At 41.2% G+C, this 26,402-nt stretch overlaps 3 protein-coding genes across 5 annotated transcripts; 1 reads left to right on the top strand and 2 right to left on the bottom strand.

The window, feature by feature from the left end:
- The first annotated feature begins 275 nt into the window (after positions 1-275).
- Positions 276-22,920, top strand: tprkb (Tp53rk binding protein). 2 transcript variants are annotated; one of them, XM_085386351.1, is made up of 6 exons: positions 283-418; positions 19,351-19,427; positions 20,977-21,250; positions 21,429-21,551; positions 21,667-21,843; positions 22,151-22,920. In XM_085386351.1, the coding sequence occupies exons 3-6, from the start codon at positions 21,110-21,112 to the stop codon at positions 22,235-22,237; spliced, it is 528 nt and encodes a 175-aa protein (XP_085242477.1). In that variant the 5' UTR covers positions 283-418; positions 19,351-19,427; positions 20,977-21,109; the 3' UTR covers positions 22,238-22,920. The 2 variants fall into 2 exon arrangements, with proteins under 2 accessions (XP_085242478.1, XP_085242477.1); XM_085386352.1 differs by lacking the exon at positions 19,351-19,427 and having other exon boundaries at positions 276-418.
- Positions 15,977-20,927, bottom strand: alg10 (ALG10 alpha-1,2-mannosyltransferase). The gene is made up of 3 exons (XM_085386350.1): positions 20,430-20,927; positions 18,395-18,592; positions 15,977-18,315 (listed from the first exon to the last, which is right to left on the bottom strand). The coding sequence occupies exons 1-3, from the start codon at positions 20,592-20,594 to the stop codon at positions 17,254-17,256; spliced, it is 1,425 nt and encodes a 474-aa protein (XP_085242476.1). The 5' UTR covers positions 20,595-20,927; the 3' UTR covers positions 15,977-17,253.
- A 666-nt stretch (positions 22,921-23,586) lies between the features above and the next one.
- Positions 23,587-26,365, bottom strand: LOC146650153 (uncharacterized). Of its 2 annotated transcripts, none has more exons than XM_085386973.1 (7): positions 26,292-26,365; positions 25,790-25,967; positions 25,532-25,713; positions 25,266-25,396; positions 25,000-25,148; positions 24,833-24,922; positions 23,587-24,705 (listed from the first exon to the last, which is right to left on the bottom strand). In XM_085386973.1, exons 2-7 carry the CDS (start codon positions 25,965-25,967, stop codon positions 24,464-24,466), a joined length of 972 nt encoding a protein of 323 aa, XP_085243099.1. In that variant the 5' UTR covers positions 26,292-26,365; the 3' UTR covers positions 23,587-24,463. The 2 variants fall into 2 exon arrangements, with proteins under 2 accessions (XP_085243099.1, XP_085243100.1); XM_085386974.1 differs by having other exon boundaries at positions 24,509-24,730.
- Positions 26,366-26,402: the final 37 nt, after the last annotated feature.

The following is a 26,402-nucleotide window of genomic DNA, read 5'->3' as shown; positions in this document are numbered from 1 at the left end:
TTTTTGATTTAACAGGTTAAAATCTGATGGACAGCCAGATTGATGGAAAGAATTCAAAGAAATGATGTCTGTTTAAATGCTACTGTTGCGCCCACAGTCTGGCCAAATTAAAAGATAAACATTTTTTCAGTATATACATCGTGTTACTTATTCATCAAGGGATTATGCTTTTAATGAACTTCAAAATACAGCTAATTAGTACGGTGGCTCTGAGAGGCCAAACGGACTGCAGCTTAAGAAAACACCAGAAAAACGCTGCAAAAGCACACAAAACACAACGGAAATAGGGAAGTGTTTCTGGGGAGACAATAACCCGACGGACCAGTTGCAGGAACCAAAATATGCTACGAATTGCGCTGGGAGACACTTAAAAGAATTGGAGGATCGATCGGTTTTATGAGGAAAGAAAAGATGAAAGGTAAGTGTGTTAGCCTACCTATTAGCCTTAAAATCCGTCATCAGTATTATATGAATCATGATAAAACACGCCTACCATGTTTTGGTTCCTGCAACTGGTCCGTGCTTTTGGAAAATCTGTTTTTTCCTATTTCCGTTGTGTTTTGTTTGCTTTTCCAGCGTTTTTCTTATTGCTGGTGTTTTCTTAAGTTGCAGTCCGTTTGGCCTCTCAGGGCCACCGTAAATTAGTGTATTTATTGATTACATCTTGGGATTGAGATGATTTTTAACTCTTCTGGAACAAAGTACAACAGGTGACTCCAGTTTATTTTCATCTAGTCGCAAACCACCAATCCAACAAATTCTTCCCCTTATCCAATGTTATATTAATCCATTACTGAAGTTTTGCATTAAATCCTCAACAGCAGTACTTGTACCTGAATATTTTCAAAGGAATGTTTTGGATTTTTGGTTTGTTTGTTTTTTTGTTTTATTTATTAGTTTGATTTGTCATTCAAGTTTAAAAAAGATTCAAGGGATGAACCAGTTTTGTGTCTACATAATTAAAAATAGCAAAAATGATCAAAAACGCATAATTTGTTCCTAGCTCTTGAGTTGAATCGGCAGGTTTTATGGAGTCATGAATCCTAATTTGAGTTTTTTTTATTCAAATCGTTTTTAGTATGTATGGAGATGGTCAGGAGAGCAATACGTTACTAAGTGTCTACAACCCTCTCTAAACACTTTTCCACACTGTTACTATTACTCGACTCCACTCTGTTTTTAGGGTTTTCTTTTACACCTGTACCCAGGTACTTTTGTTTTGTTCCTGGTGGACCAGGGTTCCAAGTGAGCTGATTAGAGCTGAAAATGTGATGTCAGCAGGCTGCATGGCACTGATTTGTCAAAGAGTGAATCACTGAATGACTCATGCTCATGGGAGCGACTCCTTCATGAAACATGAATTTGTATTTTTGTTTCTTGTGTTGGTGTTATCAGTTAGGATTTAGTTGAGTGTTATTCTAGTTTAGTTTCTATGTCCCCTTGTGTGTCAGCTGTTTCCCCATGTGTTTCCACTTCCCCTGATCAACTCCTGTGTATATTTAGTCTCTGTCTTTCATTCAGTCAGGTCGTCTGTGTATTTTCCCTCCACATCATGTCCTAGTAGTCACCATAGTCGCTATAGTTGTTTCATAGTTTTTCATAGTTACCTCAGTCTTGTCACAGATTTCTTAGTTTTTTAGTTTTCCCAGTTAGTTTTCAGTTAGCATTGCCCCTGTTTGCCTTTGCCTTGTTTTTGTCTCCTTCAGTGTCTGCATTTGGGTCAGTTTCCTTAAACACAAAGGCTGCTGAGCTGTGACCAAAAATGACTGAAACCAAGTCAAGTTGAGTTGAGCCGAGTAGGTGCTAGTGAAAAGACGCAAAAAAAACAAAACACGGTGGAGGCTATCACTTTAAAGCACTTTAAAATACCCAGCACAGAACCAAAGTGCTGTACAGAAAATAAGTTAAAAACAATAGAATAACAGAAAACAGCAAAAATAAATAAATAAAACACATAATACATAAAAAATAAAAACAACCCTATATTAAAAAACAACATAAAACAGCATAGAATCAACTAAAAGCAACTAAAATAAAACTAAAAATAAAACCAAGATCTCACGTGGTGTCAAAGGCCGTGGTGTAAAGAGTGATTTAAAAACCTGTAGGGAAGAAGCCTGTCTAATCTCTGAAGGGAGATTGTTCCACAGTTTTGGAGCTGCTACAGCAACAGCACGATCTCTACGTTTACGCTCAGTCCTGGGTACAGGACTTCAACAGCTTCCTAAGCTATTCTTTTCTGACAAAACCATTTTCCACATTACGATTTGATTGTTTCCAAATCAGGTGAATATTTCTGAGTAGTACAAATCATTTGTATCTATTTTCCTGCACATCGCCTGTTGCCCGCTACAAATAGCTTTATTTTGCCAGCATCTCTTGAGGTCAAAGGAAGAGATGCGATGATTGAAGGCTGAAGAGAGGCAGAGAGAAGAAAAGGTGCTAATATCACTGTCAGTCAAAGCGAGGGCAGCATGGAGAGAGAATGAGACAGAGCGAGAGCACATTGCAATGCTGACTGCAAGGAAACAACACTCGACATACACAATCAGCTCATTAGCAGCAACGGAGCAAAACATCAAGACCATGAATTCAGACGAGGACACGTCTAAGAAATTGAGAAGCGTGGCAGTAAACCCATTATAACGCTTTTATATATTTATTTGTACAAAATACAGTAAAATGCAATATTTCTGGATGGTGGTGCCACAAAACTCCGTCCATACATCAAACCAGAGCCAACTCCTTTGTCTTTAACTGTCTAAATACTTATTCACCAAATGATAATGTGGTAATTAGTTGATACAAAAGGTCGTGTCAGGATTTTGTCCTTTAAAAAGACTTGATGTCTTAATGCTTGAGTATGTCTAATGAACACTGTGGTCGATGTCTGTCAACCAGGGTCGTAATTATGTTCGCCTGTCACTTCCTGACACAGGCTGTAGCTTAGCAACCTGGCACAGAGACAGAGCTAAAGTTGGATCTCATTTAAATATCCCTCAGAAAATTAAAAAAGAGGAGGACAGTCAGGTGTTCAGTGCGATATTTACGGCGAAGCTGCATTTTTGCAAACGTGAAGCCATCAGGACGGCTCCAGATGACCCTGAGCGCCTCCCACGCGTCCCTCACAGGACATCAAACTTTCTCCAGACGTCACGCCACTCATATGAATGTGGGCAGGTTGCATAATTACTGCGTGCCTCTAATAAAACAAAACACATGCTTTGGCCGCTCCGCCCACTGAACTCCCACCGTTCTTATATAAATAGAACAGTTTCTTCATGTGCTTTAATTGTTTTTTTAAAGGTGCAAAGAGACGGCACGTACTGTAGCTGATGTGTTCAGGTTCATGCGCTCTGTGCCTGTTATAGAGTTTTAATAAGCTTTTGCAATATAGAATAATTTTCCTGCAGCATATGTAATGTTTAAGTGAGTTTTTATTTAGCAGTGTAAGCAAGTAGCTGCTTCCACTGAGAGCTACTTTTACCTGAGTGTACTTCAAATGAGTTCTGATGTGTTGCTATTTCACCCTTTTGCTCAGTGCCTCTCCATCAGAATGACATTGCTGGGTCTCCACCGGTCTAACCACTTCATAGGCAGGCTGAGCCTTGAGACGGAGAAGTCTCATTCTAAGTGTGGATGCATTAATAGAGAAACAGAATACAACACTTTTCCAGCTGCAGAGTGAACAGGGCACACCAACACTCTTCTCGGTGCAAGCACAGTTTCCTTCCAAAGCTTAGGACTAAATGCGATGCAGGTCCAAATGCTAAGTCTTTAAATGGTTTGCATAATTCATTGTGGCCTGTTTTGCTAAGCTCTTCCCTTCTAAATCATTGAGATAAATTCCAAAAAATTATGTAAATATTAGAGATATAAAGTGTGATTGCAATCCAGTGGTGGATCTAGAAAATCTTACATGGGAGGCCAAATGAGGGACAAGAGGTCTAGCCAGGGTGGCACAAATCTCTTCAGTTAAGTGTGTGGAAATCTCCTATATGTAAAGTGAATCGACAAAATACTTATAATTATTTAATGTATCATCCCGTCTAAGAAAACAAAGAATATAAGAAGCTTTTGGACAAACAAGCAGTTGGTTTTTACAAATATTTTAAGGACAAAAAAGTTGGCAGCAGTGGGGCAGTTGGCCCCCACTTGCCCACCTTTAAATTTGTCCCTGGACTGGATTGATTGGAGCAGCTGACAGCCCATTTTAAGGCGTGCTAGGAGACTCATTAACCAGTAAGTCTTAGTCACACACAGACTGCCTTCATTCATATCATTTGTGATATAATGACTGTTGTTTGTTGGCTGGATTTAGAAAGATATTTCCACTCACAGTAGAGTTTAGAGTTCACAGGAACTCTAGACGTTGCAAAATGAAACTGAAGAGTTGCATTTTGCAACGTCTAGCATTAAGTAGGATGTGTATTATGTCACCTGTCTAACACAATAAAGAGTACATGTAAGGGCAATAAACAAAGTGCAGTATTCACTCTTTTGCCTGCATTTCCGGGTATTTAAGCTGCTAATCTGCTTTTTTCATCACTTCCATTCTGTTGTTCTCACTCTAGTCCAATCATCTTAGGAGCTTGGAAAGAAAAGCAACTGGACATCTTCAAGTTTCTTGAAAACATTCACATCCTCGAAGATCTTTCGGCTCTAAGACCAAATGGCCCACCGGGCAGCTTTGGAAAATATGAAGGACTTTATTTTTATACATTTTGGGGCTTTTCCTGCTGATAAAGACCTCCCCCACAGCCATTCATGCTACACCAAATTAGTTAAGTAATGAATAAACAGTTACATGACAGAAAGGTTAATGTTCTTGCCACGTTCCTGGGTCTGTTGACCCAGTATTTTAAGTTTAAGTTTATTTAGATGTTTATGTTTAAGTTTAAGTTCTTCAGTTTAGCTAAGTTCATTTGTTTATTAGATTCCCTTTGTGTTTTCTACTCCTGTATTTAAGTTTCCCTCACCCTCTAAGTGTTTCATGTCGCGTGTCTTATGTTGTCAAGTTCGCGTTGTCGTGTCTGCTTTCCATTCTGTTTCCTGGGGTCCGTTCTTCGTACCTCGCTAAGTAAGTTAGCTGGATTTGATTGTTGACGATTTCGCGTGATCTTGGATCATTCGGTTCTCCGAAGCTCCTGGCTTCTGTCAGTCTGCCCCAGGGCAGCTGTGGCTACAACCGTAGCTGCCTCCACCAGTGTGTGAATGTGAGAGTGAATGAATAGTGGCATTGTAAAGCGCTTTGGGTGCCTTGAAAAGCGCTATATAAATCCAATCCATTATTATTATTATTATTATTATTATTATTATTATTATTATTATTATTATTATTATTATTAAATTACTTACGAGTTTAATTTGTCAGCAACTTTCTGCCAGCCCTCTCTCCTTGCTTTTGCAGCCTTTGCAGTGTTCCCTTGCGTTTTAATTAAACTCTGAAACTCCTGAAATCCCTCACTCAAGAGTTCTTGCTCTGCTGCCGAAAAATACCGAGCGCGCTCCTTCGACATTTTCGCCGACCAATCAAAGGGTTGCCGATCAATGTTTCTACTATCGATGCGTAGCCCCTGTTAAGCCACCCAGTGATCTCACATTACTTCATCCAGCTGTACTAATCGTCAACAACAGGTGTGTTCGGAGAACCGGAATAGCGAGCTCAAAGTTGGCGCGATGATTTGATCTTGGATGTGTCATTTGATCTTGGATGTAGTAAGCGAGGTACGAAGAACGGACCCCTGTTTTATTGTGAAAGTCCTTGTCTTATGTGCAGTGTGTCTAATTTTGCTTTCCCTTGTCTTGTTAGGTCTGATTTGTCCCAGCTGTGTTCCCACCTGTTCCCCATCCCCTCGTTATCCTCCTGTGTGTATTCAGTTTGTTTTCTTATTCGGTCTTTGTCAGGTTGTCTGTTGTCCTTTGTGCCATGTTTCCATGCATCTTTGTATCCACGTCAGGTTTCATGTTTTGGTTTTTTTATGTTTATCTGTAGTTTCCCCAGTTTAGGTTATTGTTTAGCGTCACCTCTGCCTTTTGTTTTGTAAAGTTTTTACCAGCCTTAATAAACGTCTCGCTTTCTGTTAACATTCAAGTTTTGTTCTGCGTGTCTGCATTTTGGGCCACTTCACCACTCCATACACTCTGCCTCTGCCAGACTGACAGTGTTTTCAGCGTCTACTTAGAAATTCCTTTGAACCAAATACGTCATGTTGAATAAGTACGGCACAACCTGGGCAGTGAACTGCCAGAACGTTTTCTATAATTTTACTAATTTATCATATAGAAAAAACTGAGATGTGCAGTTAAAACTTATTTATCTTGTATTAAGACATCTCAGGGACTAATTGTGCAGTTAAACATCATAAAATGACATAAAGCGGAATTTTACACGTCCAAACAACTTAAGATCAGAGTGAGCTGTATGTAGCCCACGATCTAAAATAAATCCATGCTGTACACTCTCTATACTCTGTACAGGATTTGAAAGATCCTGACTGCTCTCTAGGCTCAAATTTCAAAACCAGTGGATGATGTCATAGGTTTCCATGTCCATCTTTATACTGCGGTGCACAAACGGGTACATGATTACCTCAAAACCTTCATAATAACCAAATTTGCTGTTGGAAGAATCACTTAATTCTAGAAGGAACGGACCTAGTGAAAGGGATTTATGAGAGTTGTTTTATGTTTGGTCAACTTTTTGAGCAGTTTGACGTTCATCACAAAAAAACTGAGAAATCGTCTTTTTATTTCACCGTCAAGTTATTTTAGCGTTAGCAGTGATCCCAAAAGGTTTCATTACTTTTCTTTTTTTTACCTCTTTACTCGCAATAATGGCGTTCTCCCCAGCATCATCTGGCCTTTATATAAGCGATAACAAGCAAATGGTGGCGTGCCAAAAATCTAGGCTTTAGCAACAGTAGAGCCCGACACAGCTGCCATCCAGTCTCAGCCTTGCTGTTGTCCTACTCTGAGATTAATTTGCAATGCACCTATACATTTAAACAGCAAAGTTTCCCGGCACGGTTTCCACTGTGAGAGAACGGAGACGTGCCTGTGCTCCTTCACGACGTGGTAGCATATGGTGTCCTCTGTAACTCCATCTGTTTCTTTGTGCCTCCTGTGCTCCAAGTGTGCCAGGGTGCGAGCCGAGGCAGAGGTACAGTTTCAGTGCCGTTTGTTTGGTTGTCAATTAGTAACGCACAAACTGCCAAGGCGAATTTCATGAAACTTGTTAGAGAAGGTGGACCCACGGAAATTTGGTCCTGATCCAGATGGCTTTAAAACTGTGAGATGGGTTGCTGGCCATGAAGGATGTGTATTCTAAGACCCTTCTAGACACGAGTAAATGCTATTAGCTCTCTAATTAAGTCACAATCTCAAGAAAACTTACACACGTTTCCAGTAATGTGCTTTTCAATCCACAGAAGGAGCTAATTAGATGGCAATCACTGCAAAAGTAAGCCTAATATCTCCAGATTATGGGATGATTAAGACAAGAAATGATAGGATAATGTGGGAATGTAGGCATTAGCTACCTTGAGCTGTTTCTAAGGAGGAATGAGTTAGATGTTTTGGCTCTCTTGCCACTTACTGCTTGTCTGACAAGAATTCAATCACACCGTCAGCTGTGTTTCTTCATCACATCACCACTAACAAAAAAACGCCCCAGAATTTTAGAGATCGTTATTCCTAATTCAGTCCCATTGAATCTCCGTGTTCTCCCCACAGCAAGCAGAGTGGAAAAGGGAAACGTCTCTTGGTAACCATCCGCTGTAAGGGTGATGATAATCCTCCAGAATGTCTTTGAGATATTTCCGGTGACAGTGGCCACTCTAACATTTCTGTGTCTTTACCATGTAGTCGTTTGGCAATTTGCAACCGCATCCTTCCAGACTCATAAATGTAAAGAAGACTGTGAAGGAAAGTAATAAACTGCTGTCATTACTATTGCATGTCTAGCATATATGTAATTAGGAGAATCAAAAAGGAACACATAGCAGAAAATGTCAAGCTGACCTTATCGGATGAAAGGCTCCATATTGTGTTCTTCCCTCTCTGTGTAAACTTTCAGACAGACTGCATGTTGATCTCAGAGTTTTCTTTTATTATCCGGCGTTTGTTTCTCTATAAATAGTCCATGGTTACAGTGCCTCAGGGTAACGAATGCTGTCTGTACTGTTGTTTGACCCGTTTACAAAGCAAATAAAACTCACAAAGACCACCTGGTTGTGTGTATCTTAATTTCCACAACAAGCTTGGTGTCAGAGAAGTGGGATTCGATGGCTGACGGGATCTGTGGTCTGAGATGGTAAAACACGAAGAGAGCCAACCTCTTGGACCCCAAACCACCTACACTGGGATATCCAGCTAATGCACCACATTGATGCACAAATGGTTAGAGTTCTAACTTAAAAAAACAAAAAAGGCAAAAAAGAGAGAAAAACAGAAAGAAAACAGGAATATGATTCTTTCCCTGTGCTCACATCCATGAGCAGGGGCACCAGCCTAAGCAGGGAAGCCCAGACCTTCCTCTCCCTAGCCACCTTCTCCAGCTTGTCCTGGGGACAACAAGGCGTTCCCAAGCCAGCCGAGAGATATAATCTCTCCAGCATGTCCTGGTTCTGCCCCAGGGCCTCCTCCCAGTGTGTCCCAGGGATCCCAGGGGCTAAATTGTCCAGGGATTCTGCCTCCTACAAGGGTCTCCCATGGCATATTGGTCCTGGGTGGGGGACCAGAGAAAGAGCGATTCAGAAGACCCCTATGAGTAGAACATCAAGGAAACGGTTCACCCTGCCCAGGATAGGGTGACCGAGGCCCCACCCTGGAGCCAGGCCAAAGTAGGGTGCCCGAGGGCGAGCGTCTGGTGGCTGAGCCTTAGTCCATGGGCCCGACTGGTCAGGCCCAACACTCACAAGAGGCGCCGTATTGCATTGTGTGCCAGGCGGTGGCGTAGAGTGAGGCCCTGGCGGACCGATCCCCAGCTCCAAAGTGGTGGATTTCATGTCTCCAAATGTGGTGAAGGAAAAGCATGAAGAAGGATCCATATGAGTGTTATGCATGTTTAGGGAAAACATTTTGGCTTCCCGCAAGAAGGAACATTAAGACGGCTAATGCAGCTGGAATAAAAGAGATAAGAGTGCAGAGAGATGAGTTTGTTGAAATAGAAAATCACCTGAGAGCATTAAGTGGAAGTGTGGAAGCACGAATGCAGAGACAGACAGAGAGCTCAAGAAAAAAAAGCAGTGATGAGGATGAAACGGATAAATCTTCTCAGAGATACTTTGACACACTGAGGCTGTGAGGAGGGATGCAGAGTGGATCACGACCTCCCCCCGCCACCATGCAGCAGAGATGAACAGCACACGCCAGAAAACTCTGGTGACTCATTTCTGACCACAGCACGTTTACCACTGGAGGCTTTACATCATCAAGCCCACTCATCAGAAACCACAGCCATCCACACCCAGCAGCGATGTGCAGACCCTCCATCTGCCCCTCAAATGCCTAATAGAGCCACAGATTAAGGAGGCCACGATTCATTTGTCACACCCAAGCGATGCGACGGATGCAAACCAAGCAGCAAGTTAATATCCCATCATATGTATGTCCAGTGTTAACTGTGTTTGGCGCTTTAATGCTTTCTTTGTTGAGTTGTACTACCTTATAGGTTCACGCCAGTGAGGTTGATTGATCGTTCTCTGTCAGCCCAGTTGGTTCCACCCGTGTCCTCAACTCCACCTGCTTGGATTCCACCTTTTTTTGACTTTCAGAGTAAAATGAATGTTTTGTCTTTTCGTTTTATTTCATCCCTATTTAATTCTCTTCACTGAGCATCTATTGTCTGTTAATGATTAAATCTTAATATAAACAAACCTTTGATTTCACATATAAACATGAAATTTCCCCTTGTGGGATTAATAAAGGTATCTTACTTACTTACTTACTTATTTCAGTTGCATTTTACTTTGTATTTTCAGAGTGTAGGTCTTCAGTAAATGTGATGTACTTGTGTGAGCATGGAATGGAAAATGTTCAGACTCCTCTCTGTGTCACGCTGACCTTGTTGAATAAAAGGCAGAAGATGTTTTTATTTAGGTCTAAGAATTAGTCATGAGATCGTTTAAGCCTATCTTTTTTTCTTCCTTTATTTCTCCCTCTAATTATTTTCTACTGTTGTTTTAACTTTTTATGTAACCGTAACAGATCAACAAGTGTCAAACTGTCTTGTCTTCACCTTTGACTTTAAATACTAATAGCTCCTTCTTCAGGGTCTGCCTCTAATTGCTTCATACTTTTTGAATTTAGCACCTGGAAAAAGAACCGACGTTTTCTCTGACTGCACTGATTCTTATTTGTAACAAATAATGGGTTCTTGGAATAAGTAGAGGACACAATGGGAAAACTTGATGGGCTTATAAATAGACCTCAGCGATACCAAAACATCGTCTCAGTGATCAAATTCAAGTCTCAGCTCTGTGTATTTGATCTCCTGCTATTCTCGTGTTTCTGTCTCAGAAGAGACTGAACAATTTCTCATGAGGAGCTTGGTCGGGTAGAGGAAACTCAGGATTCTGAAATCTCCATATACGTAGAGGATTTGTGGTGAGACAAAGACCGTTGCGAGCAGCACATTTGTCCTCTGGGAAGTGCTTTTTGTTTGTTAGCAGCCTAGCATCGACAGTTGCTTAAGATATCATTTTCAATTGTTGTTTGATGGTAGATACCAATAACAGCTTGAGCTGATTCAATTTTGCTGAAAATTGGGTCGAGGTCAAAGTCACACCAAATGGGAAAATCAGTAAAAACTTTATATTACCCACAACTTTTTATGGGTCGTCGTCAAACTTCGCAGCGATAAATTAGACCTTAAGCTGGCCAAGCATTCGACCTTTACCTTCATTGTTAGCAAAAAAAAAAGTAATATATTTTATATGAAAGGGCATGGGAAAGCTGTAGAAAACACTCTTTAGATTTTCAACACTCTACGACGTCACAATGACGCCATAACAGGCTGACGTCAGCGTAAAAACGCCATAAAAGTGAAGTCTTTGCACTTTGAGGGGAGTTGCGCTCGTTTTGTGGAAGAGTGGGGGTTCATTATTGATACAAATTTTAAACTCTGTTCTATGAGACGATGTATTTTTGAGTGTACTATCCAACAAATTTCTTCTTATAAGTGTAAATGAAGAAAATCCTGTTATCCAACCACTGACAGAAAAATAAATATTTACGATACAGATCGTGTCCTTAATTAAATAACACAGATATCGTCCACTTTCCACATTTGGCGCCCACCTTAAAAATTATCACTATTTATAATACTGTCGAAATCTTGAGTCATCCCTCGTTTGTATGTAACAAGCTTGAAAGTCAGTATTTGAAGCTCATGACCACTTTTATTCTTCAACACAGCCTCTTTTGCGCAGCTTTCTTGTCATTTCTTACGCAGTCTTCAGGAAAGCTTCTCGACGAACATTCAAAGCTCTTCTTTGGATGTTGACTCCCTTTTGTTTTGTTCTCTGTTGAGATGATCCCACTCTGCTTCAGTAGTGTTGAGGTCCGGGCTCTGGGGAGGCCAATCCATAACTCATAGTGTTGCACTGTGCGTTTGTCTCTTTCCTGGTGTGCTTTTACTGCATTGATTGTTTGCATCATTGTGATGCTGAAAACGTTTTACAGCTATAGACGCTCAGTGCTTTCTCATTAAACCAAAACTGTCCACTTCTTGTGTAATTTTTTTTTGTACCTCAAACCTGTTTACCTTCTTTAAAAACTGCTTCTTGAGAGATAATATCAGCACACATGTATCATTGTAACTGATATGTGTGTACAGATGCACACCTATTCTTTGAACCTAGTTGTGTGTTGCTAGGCTGCACTGAGACTGAGCCGAAGCTGTATTTAGCACACTATCCTCACATGTGCTCTACTGCACATGTGCAGTGTCAAGATTTTACTCAGGAAAAAAGGTTCAAGTTTACAGGTTTACTGAAGTAGAGCTAACTATGACTCTTCCACACACTACTGGCAGGAAAAGGTGAATTGTCACAGTTTGACTTTGATATTTACATTTTTTTTCTGTTTCCTGAAATACTTATCACGCTTGGTGTCAATCATTTCCAACCTTTTTCTTATTTTATCAGGTCTTCCTGAAACACAATCAGTGATGAATAAGATATTCCACATCGTCAAGGACAAACTTTGATTGATTGCATCAGGAAATGAATCGAATATATGAACGATCCCTTTGAGACTGTCATTTTCAAAATGCCCAAACACCCTGATGAGAAAGACTAATTTGTACTTTCATCAATTGGCAGAGTAAAAAAAAAATCAATGTAGTGAAAGGAGGACAAATCTGAAAAAGTAAAATAAAACTCAATTATAAACCATGAAGTGACCGAGCAGATGTTGTGAACGCTGCTCTGAAGACAACAGTACATACAGTGTGTCCTTTCAGCAGGCTCAGATTGGCTGTGCAGTCAACATTTGTGTAATCTTCCCAGTGCGACTTTTATGAGCTGTGAGCTGGCCCAGTGTTTCTTACTGTAATTAGAATCCAGTAACGACACAGGTGGCATGGAGAGCAATCATCGCCATGCGTTTTTTTTCTGCTTTCTTACAGTTGAGTCTGCTGTCTTCTAAAATACTGCTCTAAATTAGCATTGACCTTTTCCATAATGTTACCACATTGTTTCCAAAAAGTCAGGACCCTGTGTGCGTAAAACATAAAGATGCAATGTATTAATTGTTTAAATTCTCTATTTTTATGTACCAGCCCGGGTACTCATTATTAAAATGTGTAATGTTAGAAAACTGAATGTTGCACAACTGCTGCAGTTAATTGATAACATGACCGTGTGCGAAGGTGACACCCCAGAAAGTCTCAATAAATTCACTTTGTATAGAAATGATTAGAATTTGTGTTGCGTTAAATATACCTCACAGTGGAACATAGGCTGCCATCCACATGGTGTCTCTAACAGTGAAGGCCTTTAGTATTTCAGCAAGACAATACCACAACATTCTGCACTTATTACAGCAGCATGGCTCTGTAGAAAAGCCCAGACCGGTCACCCACTGGAAATATTACATGCATGAAACGTGAAATACAACAAAAACGGCCCTCAAACTCGGTGCTACATTTACTTAAAGTAGGAATCTTACATCACAGATACTCTTTGAGCAAAACAATAACAATGCTCACCTGTAAACGTGTGTTTCTTAGAGTCAGGGCCTTTATATCAATTCACTGAGTCAGTTTGAACCTTAAATATCTCTCAAGGCCGACTTCAAACAAAACATCTAGTGATTAATGCTTGAGTACTTTCCAGTGTTACTCAGATGTTGAATTCTTTTTTTTTTTTTTAATTCATATTTTTATTAAGGTTTCAAAAGCAGGCATTCACAGTATGTACATCATGTAAGCATTCTTCATACTTAGGTTATCTGCCTTAAATACTGAAATAGTATTTTAATTTACATCCAAGTCATAAGGGAAGAATACTTACAACGATAGAAGTAATTGAAACCATCACATAATCCGAAAATCAAAAAACAAAAAACAAAACTAACAAACCTAAGAAAAGAGAAAAAAAAGAAAAAAAAGAAACAAAAAAAAAAAAAAAAAAACACGGATGTGTTGGTATGGGGTGATCCTATAAATATATATACATACATCATAATTATTGGTTTGTAATAGTAAAATCTGGCCTATGAGGCGTGATATATTTAACCCAGTTTTCCCAATATGATGTAAATTTCTCCAGCTTGTGGTTAACAGAAGCTGTTATCTTTTCCATGTTATAAATTTCCATTGTGATTTCCATCCATGTACTTATGTTTGGGCTCTCTGGGGATAACCATTTTCTGGTGATATTCTTTTTACAGGCCACCAATAAAATATTTATTAAATGTTTATCATATTTAGGCCATTCCTGAGGTATATATCCAAAGAACATAGTCTTACTCTCGAGAGGTATTTCACGTTTAAAGATATCCTGTAAGGCATTATGTATTTCTCTCCAATAATCCCTCAAGATTGAGCAGTCCCAGAAAATATGGTAATGATTTGCACTTTGATTTCCACAGTTCCTCCAACAAGCAGGAGGGTTATCATCATAATGAGACTTCTGAGAAGGTGTTATAAAGTATCTAATTAGGCACTTCCAGCCAAATTCCCTCCACTTTTGTGAGCTGGTACACATCCACTGATATCTCCATATTGCCGTCCATTCTTCCTCTAATATTTTTATCCCTCCTTCCTTCTCCCATTTTGTTCTAATATATGAAGTCGAATGTGGTTTCAAATCCATTAGACCCTTATAGAGACATGATACAATTCTATCAATAGTTTCTGAGTTATAGCTTTTTATAAACAGTTCCATCAAGCGTGTGTTTATCATTGTTACGTTTCTCATCTTCGTGTCGGCATAGTGCCTTAACTGCAGATATCGATAGAAGTCTTCTTTTTCTAATGAAAATGTTTTTCTAAGCATGTCAAAGCTGAACAATTTTCCATCCTTCATTATACTGCACAGGGCTGTTATGCCCTTACCTGTCCAGTCCTTGAATCTAGAATCCAGTTCATTAGGTTTGAACTCTGAGTCGTAAGCACACCATTTAAGAACTGTAATATTGGTCTCGAGTTTATATTCCTTTATAATAGTTCTCCATGTTTTAAGGGTCCTTTTCACCCACATGTTATCAGTATTTTTTATATAGGTTTGTAAGTTATTGTCAGCTAGAGTTGCCTGAATAGGTATAGACAGCATTTGTTCCTCAATGGTTTTCCATTGGGCAGTGTATGATTGGTTACACCAGCATATTATTGCTCTCATCTGCGCTGCAAAATAATAATATCTGAGGTCAGGGAGGCCCCATCCTCCCTTTTGCTTAGCCAGCTGTAGTGTTTTAAGGCGAACCCTTGGTCTTTTACCTTGCCATATATATCTAGATAACATTTTATCCCACTCATTAAATTGACTTTGGTTAATCTCTATTGGTAGGGTTTGAAATAGATACAAAAATCTTGGCAATACATTCATTTTAATAGAATCAATTCTTGAATCAGATGTTGAATTCATTTACTTCATGGTGAATTGCACTTTCATGTTCATAGAGGTCTCTAGCGCTGCATTATAGCGCCTCCTGGTGGCTGACTCTGGCTGATCCGACTGAGACAAACTGTGTTAGTACCACTTGATGTCAATAAGGAGAAATAGTCACAGTATTAATCAGATTAAGTTCTAAATGACTTGATTTCTGTTCCGTTGTGTTCCTTCAAATTAACGAGGTGTTTAATAAAGGTGTTCATAGTTTTCATCATACATTTCTGTGGAACCACGAAACAGAGGAAGTAGTGTAGAGGGGGGAAAAAATGGCCAGTGAACAACATTGGTGGCAGCTGGTCTTTATGAAGCTGCTGACTGACTGAGATTTTCCCACACAAACATCTCGAGGGTTTACAGAAACTATCCAGCGAGCAGCAGAGAAGATGTCTTGCTGATTTCAGAGGTCAGAGAATGGCAGACTGCTTCGAGCTGATAGGAAAGACCACACGGGGTCACGCCTATCAGGACACTGGGAAACGTTGCCTGGTGGTAGGGTCTGCATGTTGCATGAACAACATGACAGCATGGATCCATCCGGGCTTGTAGCAAAAGTTCAGGCTGCTGCTGGTAGTGTAACAAATGTGTGGGATATTTTCTTGGCACACTTTAGTCCCCGTAGTTTTAACTCTGCCGACCCGAATACTCGTGTCCATTCCTTTATGACGACAGTGTAGTCATCTTCTGACAGCTGCTTCCAGCGGGAGAACGCAGCATGTTAAAAAGCTCAAATCATCTCGAGGGGGCAAAAGAAGCTTCAAAAAGGAAGTAGGGAGGTGTACCTAATAAAGTGACCGTCAAGTGCACATATAACGCTATCGTCCATCTTCACGTGAAACTCAAACGAGTGCTCTACAGACTTGATTTTGACTATTTTATTCCACAGTTGAATGAAGATGGGAGCAGCATACTTACAGCATCAATGCACAACGTTTACTCGTGTTCACACCTACACACAGGTCACACTGCATTCAAACTAAACACGACAAATTACACATTCAGATTTGACTGACTTTGATCGCGTGAGTCACAAACCAACGTGATCGGATTTTCGTTAGGATGAATTTTATGATTGAAATCTCGTGCATATAAAGAAAACGACAACAAATAAGCAGCGGAATTAACCACATCCACAAATCGAGCACAAGGGCACGTACAGACGAGCAGAAACAAAAACGTCTAAATTAACAGTGAACATCTCGACACACATCTTGGTCACCTCCAGTGGACTCGTATGGCTTGGTCACAGTGAATATCGAGGTAAAAATGTATGTACATCTTCAAATAGTCCCATTATTATAAAGTTCTGTCAGCGTCCATCACTGGCACAAAATGCTTTAAAAAAACCGTCCCTCATCAAAAGAAATCTAACCTTTACGTTATGATTATATCATTTTTGGTCTCTTTAATTATACTTGCAAAAGAATAATTTTGTTGTACTACATTTTACAAGTGCTGTAGAAAAAACTGCCGTACAAAAACAAGGAAGCCTCATAAGTAGACTTGACACAACAAAATAAACATTTTGTTAAATTTACAAATTAAATCTTCTGATTTCCTGAATCAGTTACATTTCTTATGTCAGAATTATGAATCTTAAAGGAAGCTAATTTATTTGAGAGCCCGATTTTTTTTATTCCATATTGAAATGTTATTTTTTAACCTCGACAAGGATCAATGCTTGAAGGGGGAAAAAAACTGTTTGGGGTAAAAACAACATGCGAGTACAGTATATTAAACATTCTTCATTATGATTTAAATCTACACCAGCGCTCTTACAATACTGAGATCTCCCACTGTTATTATTACCAACATTTTTTGTTAATATCAATTTCATTCAGTCATCAAATGATTCACAGTTGACTGGCAGGATTTACCTATGAGTGTTTTGAGTGTCATTGAAAAGTACTTTTTTTTTTTTTTGCCAGTCAAATACAAACTGGAGATACTGATTCTGTCTGTAGGGAGAATAAAACCCTACAAATTCAGAACAAAGCCGTGTGGTTAGTGTATAAAAATGATATGACCGTGTCGGTCTGATACTGAGATGTAACAGAGGCTTTGCTTTGATTTTTAAGATGTTCTGGTCCCCTGTAACACAGGAGAAAATCCTGAAATGATTACTTTAGTCTTTTCCTCACCACATAAACCTCTGCGTTGCTGTGCTGTCCGGCCAGTGGAAGGTCTTGGTGATGAAGATGTAGATGGTGGCAACGTTCACGGCCGTGTACAGGAGGAACTCCCCGATGAGTCTGGGAAGGGAGGGAAGGGGCATGTGCAGGCGATACATCAGGTATGGAACGATGAAGTACCTGAACTCCAGGAGCTTCTGCGGGACTGTGGTGGCCACGAGGCAAGCCAGGAAAGCCAAACTCCAAAAGAGAGAGCGCGATTTAAAGGAGTCCAGAAAATTCCACCCGGCGAAGATGTACGGAGGGATGAGGAGGAAACGCACCAGTTCGTGCCTCTGGAAAAGTTTCTTCCACACATAAAAGGGGAAATGGCGGTTATCAGCCAGGAGGTACTTGTGGACAAAGGTGAATTTCCACACCAGGAGCAAAGAGATGCCGGTGACCAGGAGGAAAAACAAAGGCTGCTTTTTGAGAGCCTGCAGGAAGCGGAGGACGCGGTGGTAACACAGCGAGACGGGGAGAGAGAAGAAGAGGGAGAAGGAGAAGAAGTAGAAGAGCTGGGGGAAGTTGAGGCAGGCCTCGTGGCTCGTCCTGTCGCCAACCACGATCCCATCATTGAGCGCCACAAACACCAGGAAGCCAACGCCGACCAGCGCGTAAGGCCAGGCCACCAGCAGCACCGCCTTCACGTGATTGGGTGAGGTGAGGAACTCCAGAGTGAAAAGCAGGATTCTCTTAGCTCCGCTGAATGACAGCGGGATCTGGGACGGTGCAGACTTCTCGTCCCTCTTTTTTGTATGCTCCACCCTCCAGGCGTCATCCATTTTCCCTGCCACCAGAGTGGCTGCACAGAACGCCACCCAGATGATGTTCGTCTGACGGAAGAGCACGGAGCAGACGCCCAGCAGCGCAGAGGCCTTGTGGCAGCCGTACAGGGTCATGAGGTAGGTGAAGAGGATGAAGAAAGTAGATCCAGCGTCGGTGTAGTAGAGGAAGTTAAAAAAGTAGAGCACAGGGAAGGTGGACAGAGACAGCGCTGACAGGACTCGGCGTGAGGTTGTCCGCATCTAGAAGAGAAGTTAATGTGACATCAGAAAAAAAAAAAATTAAGTCACTTGTGGTCTTGTCTTCGTGTCCTGGACTTACCTTCTCCCTGAGGTGCAGCTTGCAGAGGAGCAGATAGATCAGGTAAAGGTTGCCACAGTTGAAGAGCAGGTTGATGAAGCGCAGCATGGCCGTGGAGCACACCACCTCGCCTGTCAGTTCGGTGAGCCACACCACAGGCTTGATGACTCCCACTGAGACGAGGTAAAGGCCTGGGAGAGTGGTGATCATCGGGTCCCACTGCATGAATTAAAAACATGTTAACACGGCACAAGGTGTAAAGTTCACTTAACATGTGGAGTGAGCGGATAATGGCTCTTGAGTGGGGAGTTGGGGGGCTTCCGCTGTGAAGGGCCACACCAATAAGCTGAGCTGAGCTTCACGGTGCTCAATATTAATTGTATCCCTTTATAATCTTATTGTTGTGGCCCTCCACAGGGATATTTCATAGCACTGTCAGTTCTCTTGGCTAGTCTGTGATACAAGTATTTAAAAAAAAAAAACCTGTGTTTGCATCAGCACTCACTTTATTATTACAGCCAGGCATCGAACAACCAACTTTTGGATTAGTAGACGACCTGCTCTGGCTCCTGAGCCACAAGACAAAAGCCTTTTTTTAGAATCTTCATCTATATGCTATCTTAAAATTACAGCCCAAATGATATAGCAGTCTGTTGATACATATGAATGTCGTCCAATGGAGTATGTGACGACACAAATTTACAAATAAAGTCATTTAAATTTCATCCACCATGGGTCTAATGTTTTCTCCTGTTCCAGTGGCACCTCAGCCATCATTTAGAAGGCCCAGCAGGGCCTGCATTTCCCGAGGACACTCAGGAAGAATCATCTCAGTTAAATGCTCCTCCTGCTGTGCTTCTACAGAGCCACCGCTGAGAGCATAGTTCATTACACTGTGGTACATGGGGTTCGTAGCAGCAGATAAAAAGGCCCTCCAGAGAATCACCAACACTGTTGTTCTCTTCCTTCCCTCACAGACATTGCGAACAGCCCCAAATCATCATCAAAGACTGCTCTCATCCAAGTCACCATCTGTTTGAACTGCTGGCTCCGGGTAGGCGTTACCAATCCTTAAAATCCAAAACTCCCAGATTCACTACGGGCACTAACGTCCCCCTCACCAAACAAAGACAGCTCATAACAGTTTATAAAACACACTTAAACGTGTCACTTTATCTTGAACTTGATAAAACGTCATGCATTAATATGCGTACGATGTGTTATAGGAGAACTACTTTTATGCTTGTATCCAATTATTTATCTATTTAGCCCTAGACAAGGAAAGAGGCTCCAGTAGATTGCAGGCATAACATGAGTCTGGTTGTAGGAAAAGACAACCCCCTGTCAGACAGTCCTAGAGACTGATTGCCAACTCTCTTGCAACCACTGACTGCTAGGAGGAAAGTGTATTCCCTGATGACAACCACTTAGCCAATGAAAATGTGAATTTCATTCCTTTAGTGGTTGCTGGAAGGCACAAGGTTCTTTGGGCTGCCAAGGCGGTCGTTTACTGGTCTCTTGTCCTACGTGCCTGGAGCCTCGCAGGCATCTGCTTGGACCCAGGCATCATGTTACTCTGCTGCATGTGAACCAGACAGGGCTGTGATGAATAATAACCACCCCAATCTTTTCTCTGCAAGGCTTTAACACTTTTTAGAAAACTCTCACTCTCTCATGGATCCCTGACTAAAACACCATCGTTTAGCCTAGTTTCCTCTAACACACACTGCTTTCACTGTCAGTCAGATGCCATGCATCATGTCACATGAGGATGAACATGCAACATGTCTTTACAGATAGCCATTAGTAATGTAAGGTTTACAGAGCTTCATACAGATCTGAGCAGTTAAGCTTCACTTCACCACAAAGTCCCTTGCTCTTTTTAAAGCTGGCCCACGTGACATCAATAAATATAACCCATCCAGACAGGCATACCATACTGATACAGCCCTATATGCCCAGTGTGGAGATTAACCCTAATCGAAAGCCCCGCTGCTCTTAGCTAACCTTAATCCGCCTGATAATGGCGGGCTCACCCTCATCACTCACACTTTACCTCGTTGAATTTTCCCTGGCAGTATTTCTGAGCTTGGGGGACGTGGAAGATCTCGTCCATATAGGGCTCCCTTTGCTCGCGGGTCACTCTGGAGAACAGCAGGCAGGATATTAAGAAGTTGGTGCTGCACAGAGCAGTGAACATGTAGCCTTCAAATTTCTCCATGTTTGACGACGAAACACGGTGTAAAACTGAGAAAAGTTCAGACCAGAGCTAGCTGTTAGACTTTAGAGTATCTCGCATAACTACTAGACTCCAGAATTTAAACCGCGGGAAAACGTTAATTTAGAGGAAACTGTCTGAAACATGTCCACCGTTGCTAAACGGAAGAATTTTTGTGATTTTTGACAGCTGGCGGTCCGATTCAGAAATAGGCTCGGTACAGAAACTCGTGTAAAACCATAGGTTCCGGTACTATGCTAAATACTTTAGCGTTGGATTATCTGTCGAGTAATATCTGCCTTACACATATGTATGATTTATTTTGGATGATTATGTTATTGACTGCCGTTTTACTACCTTGTGATATCCTTTTTTTTCCTCCTAGGAGGAGATTTCCTCTGACGCGGTGTCACCGTGTTATGGTTCCCCCCGCCGTGTAGAGACTTCACGTGAAGCACCGTGGTCCGTGTGCCGTTTATAGAATTTTATCCAACCTTTTGTGTGTGTGTGTTTTGAGAATGCATCTAACACAAAAGCTGGAGCTTTTCCCCGACCACAGAGTGACCCAGATGCTCTTCAAAGAAGTCAAAAATGCTGCAGAGCTGAAAAAAAGCGCCATGGAAGGGAAAATAAACGGTGCCTTGATCAACCCTACGATGGTGAGCCTTTTCCGTCTGTTTTAGCAATGCTTTTTTTCAAAATACGCCTGTGTTTTATTGTATAAAACACATACTAATAAAACCGTTAAGTACTCGTGTCTTTCACTGAAAAATAAAAATTGAGAATTACCTGGAGTCTTGCTGTTTGCTTACGTTGACCCTGTGCTTCCATTTCCAGCTGGTGGATCCTTTTCAAGTGCTGGTAGCTGCCAATAAAGCCGTTCACTTAGAGAAAATAGAAAAAATGAAGACAAGAACTCTTTACTCGGAGATCATCTTCAATCTGTCCCCTACAAATAATGTAAGTGAGAAGAAGAAGATGTTTCTGTGATCCATGTTCCGATTTTTGAAAAAAATATGTTACTCTTAACGTAGTTTTAGATATGTAAGCTATCTGTATGCTTCCACTAATATAGATCTCAGAGGCCTTTAAAAGATTTGGGATCTCAGATGGTGATGACTCCGTTCTGATCGTTATGGTTGACAGCAAAGATGAGTCCCAGGTCGTGTCAGACATTGCAGCCAGGGTGGAGGGCCGGCAGGTTCCAGTGGAAGAGATTTCTTCACTGTCAGACCACGCAAAGATCAAAAAGGTCGCTGCTTTTAATTAATCTGCATTCCACACTTGTATCTTGTTATGTTACAGGGGTGACAGGCTGCACAGTTGTTTCTCCTAATGTTGCTTTATTCCCAAAACATTCTCAGATGTGGATTATATCCAGTCCCAGACTAAATGAAAAATTCAGGGAAGATCTGACAAAAGAAAAAAAAAAACTGGGCCTAAAATCATGTTATAACCCACAGAGTACATAATCAATTGCAGTTTCCTCACTACCGCTTTAACACTTTGCTTGATGAATTTAAAGAATATTTTTAATTTATTTTTTCCCTCCATTACAGCTGTACAAAGTCACTCCCCAGGAGGAGAAATGTGGGAGTCTGCTTGATGCGGTCGTATGCAGAATGGCCACCAAGGATGTTATGTAGGTTCGGCGGGATATACTAGGTGCGATTAGAAACTTCTGTGACTTTTATGACTTCACCCTTAAAGAAATGAAAGACTACGCTTTGAGCTCCACTTCAACACACTGTCCTTGTGCAGGACTGGACTACTTCCAGCACCGCTGCTATTTTTAGATCACTCCTTGAACGTCTCATTCTGTCCACTGGAGCAATTCAAACGTTAACTTCTGTGTCAGGCTGAAACAGCTTTGACTCGGAGGGTCATCAAAGGTTATGAGAGCGGCTTGTCCACCTACAGCCCACCGACCAAACAGCACACAATCCAAAAGCAACGCATCAGGATCTAGACGATTTTTTTCCCCAGCATTCATGCGTTGTGCACCAAGGTCAGACTTATTCAAGGATCTAATATCCTGAGGCATTCAAGGGACGGCATCTAGTAGAAATGACGTAAATCTGTACACTGTAAATCGAAAACACCAAAGGTTGGGATTTTTTGTAGCTCACCACTGGTTACATACAGCCAGATACGACTCTGTTCTCTAAAATGAAGCCAAATGTAACAGATTCATGCAGTGTTGCACCAGAGACCACCTTCGAGGGGGGACTGTTTTTGTTTTTGCAGAGTTGCAGAACTTTATGATCACACCTTGTAAGACCAGGATATACCTAATAATATCTGAGAAAATGTGTTTTTTTTTTTCTCTTCACAGCAGTTTAACAATAGATCCGTTGTCAATAGATCTATGTCTGTTTTTAATACTAGCCCAGCACACTCTTAAGTTTAAACCAACAGAAATTGTCAGTCTTGATCTGTGTACACTGGCCTCAGTCAAAATAAATCTTATTTTTCTTAAACCTTTGAGTGAACTCATCTTTGTTTATTCTTTTTTATCTCTTCTTTGCCACGGCCATGTCGTAGGACGTAGGGAGAAATCTTTGCGTTTCTTATTATTTAGCATCATCCTATTTCTTGTTTTATTTTACCTTTGAACTTTTTCATTCACTGTGTTTTTTGGTTCCGTGCACTGAAGGTTAGTTTTCTGATGATTTTTCAGCGATGTAAAGCTGCTCTCTTGCAAGCAGAGCTGAATTATGAATCCAAATTGCTTTGAGGTGGATGTGAGCCAGACCTCTGAATAATTAAAAAAAAAAAAAAAAAAGGCTCAAATGCCCCGAAGCACTATCATGAAGGCACTTCAGTCGAGCCAAATTTCAGCCAATGGCTGTCAGCCTGGGGAGGCATGAATAATAAATCTGCTGTTTGTTTTAAAAAGTTTGGAGTTAGGTTTGACAAAATTGCACTTTTTACGTCTGTTGATGATAATAATAGAAATATTTAATAAAGAATGTTGAATGTGGAGCTGCCGGGCACGAGGAAAAGAGGAAGACCTCAGAGAAGATTCATGGACGTAGTGAAGGAGGATCAGAAACTATCATAACCATTCAGATGCTTATAGATTACAGAGCATTGCATTATAATCATCAATTGGCATTTTACTGCAAAGTACAAAGTAATTACTATTCATTAACAAAGTGTTAATGAGAATCACAGTATTTGAAATGTAACAGTATATAACACAATAAGCTACACTGCTCCGAGAGGCTCCAAACTTTGTGGAAAGGTTTAGGAGGGATTTATGGGAATTTTTGACCATTCTTCCAGAAGCACAGTTGTGAGGTCAGACAGTGATGTTGGACGAGAGGACCTGGCTCGCAGTCTCTGCTCTAATTCATCCCAAAGGTGTTCTATCAGGTTGAGGTTCTTCCACACCAAACTCTCTCATGTGTTTATGGACCTTGCTTTGTGCACTGGTCCTGGTGGAACAGAAAGGGGGCATCTGCAAACAGTTCCCACAATGTTGAGCCACGATCGCCCATGGCTGGGATGCAGCTGCTCAGCCATGGAAACCTATTCCATGAAGTTTGGAGGTCTGCAGGAAGGTGGTGGTCTTTGCACACCATGCGCATCAACATATGCTGTCCTCGCTCTGTGATGTTATGTGGTATACCACTTCATGGCTGAGTTGCTGTCATTCCCAATCAGCAATCAGAGTCAAGCACTTACCTACACATTCTGATCGGCACACTCTCTCACACTGTCAGACTTTTAAGAATATAAAAAACATACCAGAAAGACGCAGAATTACGACAGCAGTAAAAACATGGGTATTAGCAATGTTTATTCTAAATTGTTATCTGAGAGAGTTACTGGCACGGATTTGTAAGAAGTCACAGATTTGTAGTTTGTCAGTCCTGAAAGTTCACAAGCTCGGCTTTTCCGATATTCCCTCCGGTGAGGATGCACACAACATCCTTGCCCTCCAGCTCTGGGATCTTGTTGTTAACGATGGCAGCAAAAGCAGCAGAGCCTGATGGCTCCACTACCAGCCCGGATCTGTAGAGCGTGGACACGGCAGCCTCGATCTCCTCATCGCTAACGAGGATGATCCCCTCCACGTAACGTTGGCACAGCTGATAGGGCAGCCTGCCTGGTGATGGCGCAAGAAAACTCTTCTATTTTCTCATGTATTGCAAACAGAAAGTCAAGGAATTTAAAAAAAAAAAACAGTTCACATACAACCCAGATATGCTGGAGAGAAATTTGACAAAAACTACCTGCGAAAGGTGGTGCAAGACCTGACGCGATGCTCTTGCTGTCCATTTCTACTGGCTTCTTCTCAATTAAGCTTTTGTACATTGTGCAAGCTGCGTTAAGCAGAAACACACTTAAAGTTTCTGCACACAAAAACAAGTTAAACATCAGTTTGTCGGTGACTTTTTACCTCCTTCTGGCTCCACGCCGTAGATCTTGGTTTTACTGCAACCTGACAGTTTGATGGCAGCAGCTACTCCAGCCAGCAGCCCACCTCCACCGCAGCACACCACCACCACATCAGGCTCCGGCATCACTTCCAGCACCTCAATACCAAGACTAAATGCATGTGCACACGTAATTAATAAAAGACAGAGATATTAGAAATGTAATTGTTACCAATAAAACACGAAGATAGAAGCACTCTTATGCACTAGCATCCAGCCCTGATTGTACCTGGCATGCCCTGCAATTAGATCCAGGTCATCGAAGGAGTGCAGGAAGGTCATGTTGTCCTCCTGAACACAACGGTTCACCACATTTATCAGACAGGATGTAGGAGCTCGCTCCACCTCCACCCCTAAACTCTGAGGACAAGAATAACCACTCCATGAAAATGACAAAGTAATAAATTCACACTTATTAGGAAGTAATTTATTTGTCTGTATTTAACTTTCAAGGCTTTTGTCTTTTGCTTAACTGTGCCACAAACAACCTCTGACCTGTATAAAGATGGACTTGTTCTCTGGGGCGGTTTCAGGCATCACCACTTTGCCCTTTGACCCAAAGTGTTTTGAGGCATATGCAAACGACTTGCCGTAGTTTCCGGCAGACATGGTGACAAAACGGCCACCCGCCGGTCTCCTGGCAAACTGATTGGCTACTCCTCTGATCTTAAAAGACCCTGTCATTCAAAAACAGGAAGTCAATAAACCTGCAGCAAAGTGTCAGGGAAGCCAAACAAAGTGGGTTTCACCAACCAGTTCTCTGCATGTTTTCCAGTTTGATGTGGATGTTGCAGTCAATGCTGAGAGGCAGGGTGGTCTGCCTCCAGGCGATCATGGGGGTGTTGATGACACCCAGAGGGCTGCTCCTCACCGTCTCTCTCGCTTCTTTTAGCATGTCCAGGGTGACAGGGTCTGCAGACACCTCACACATCTGGGTGGGTCAGAAACAGAGAAACATCATCACACCCAGTAGTTTAGTTTTACATAAACGTATAAAAGACACTCATTAATTTATTAATATATTTTTGCAGTTACTGTAGAATTAATTTAAAATATGTAGCTCTCAACCATGAGTTCACCGCTTTAATAATCGGAAAATGTAAAGAATTGAGTTGATTTAATTTGTAAGCAGTTCGGAGCCTCTGATTTATTAGGAAAAAACGTGAAAGTTAAATTATATATAAAACAACTATGTTTCGCCTTTAAACGAAACCAAAAATGTATATTTATTCTGTTCGGTATTTTTTACACAGACCTTATTATTTGTTTTCACTCAGCTCCTTGAAGTTTAGTGTTACAACTTTTTCGTCTCCCTCCTCTGCAGCTCGATGGTTCCGGCATAAAATGCGTTTCAAGTCGAACGTTA

The sequence above is a fragment of the Rhamphochromis longiceps genome, linkage group LG17, assembly GCF_057381845.1.
Source record: "Rhamphochromis longiceps isolate RC_006_pf linkage group LG17, R_longiceps_female_GT1.1, whole genome shotgun sequence".
NCBI lineage: Eukaryota > Metazoa > Chordata > Actinopteri > Cichliformes > Cichlidae > Rhamphochromis > Rhamphochromis longiceps.
The sequence above is the reverse complement of the archived record's forward strand: the minus strand, read 5'-3'. Positions and strand labels throughout refer to the sequence as shown.

What these genes read in the sequence shown, in the direction of transcription:
- alg10 (XM_085386350.1), bottom strand. Translation starts at nt 20,594, where the DNA reads ATGGAGAAATTTGAAGGCTACATGTTCACTGCTCTGTGCAGCACCAAC. An exon ending in GCCAGGGAAAATTCAACGAG is followed by an intron (nt 18,593 to 20,429) that starts GTAAAGTGTGAG and finishes TAATTCATGCAG; the next exon opens with TGGGACCCGATGATCACCAC. An exon ending in AGCTGCACCTCAGGGAGAAG is followed by an intron (nt 18,316 to 18,394) that starts GTAAGTCCAGGA and finishes CTTCTCTTCTAG; the next exon opens with ATGCGGACAACCTCACGCCG.
- tprkb (XM_085386352.1), top strand. Translation starts at nt 21,110, where the DNA reads ATGCATCTAACACAAAAGCTGGAGCTTTTCCCCGACCACAGAGTGACC. An exon ending in CCTTGATCAACCCTACGATG is followed by an intron (nt 21,251 to 21,428) that starts GTGAGCCTTTTC and finishes TTCCATTTCCAG; the next exon opens with CTGGTGGATCCTTTTCAAGT. An exon ending in ATCTGTCCCCTACAAATAAT is followed by an intron (nt 21,552 to 21,666) that starts GTAAGTGAGAAG and finishes CCACTAATATAG; the next exon opens with ATCTCAGAGGCCTTTAAAAG.
- LOC146650153 (XM_085386973.1), bottom strand. Translation starts at nt 25,967, where the DNA reads ATGTGTGAGGTGTCTGCAGACCCTGTCACCCTGGACATGCTAAAAGAA. An exon ending in ACAAGTCCATCTTTATACAG is followed by an intron (nt 25,397 to 25,531) that starts GTCAGAGGTTGT and finishes TCTTGTCCTCAG; the next exon opens with AGTTTAGGGGTGGAGGTGGA. An exon ending in TCTTGCACCACCTTTCGCAG is followed by an intron (nt 24,706 to 24,832) that starts GTAGTTTTTGTC and finishes CGCCATCACCAG; the next exon opens with GCAGGCTGCCCTATCAGCTG.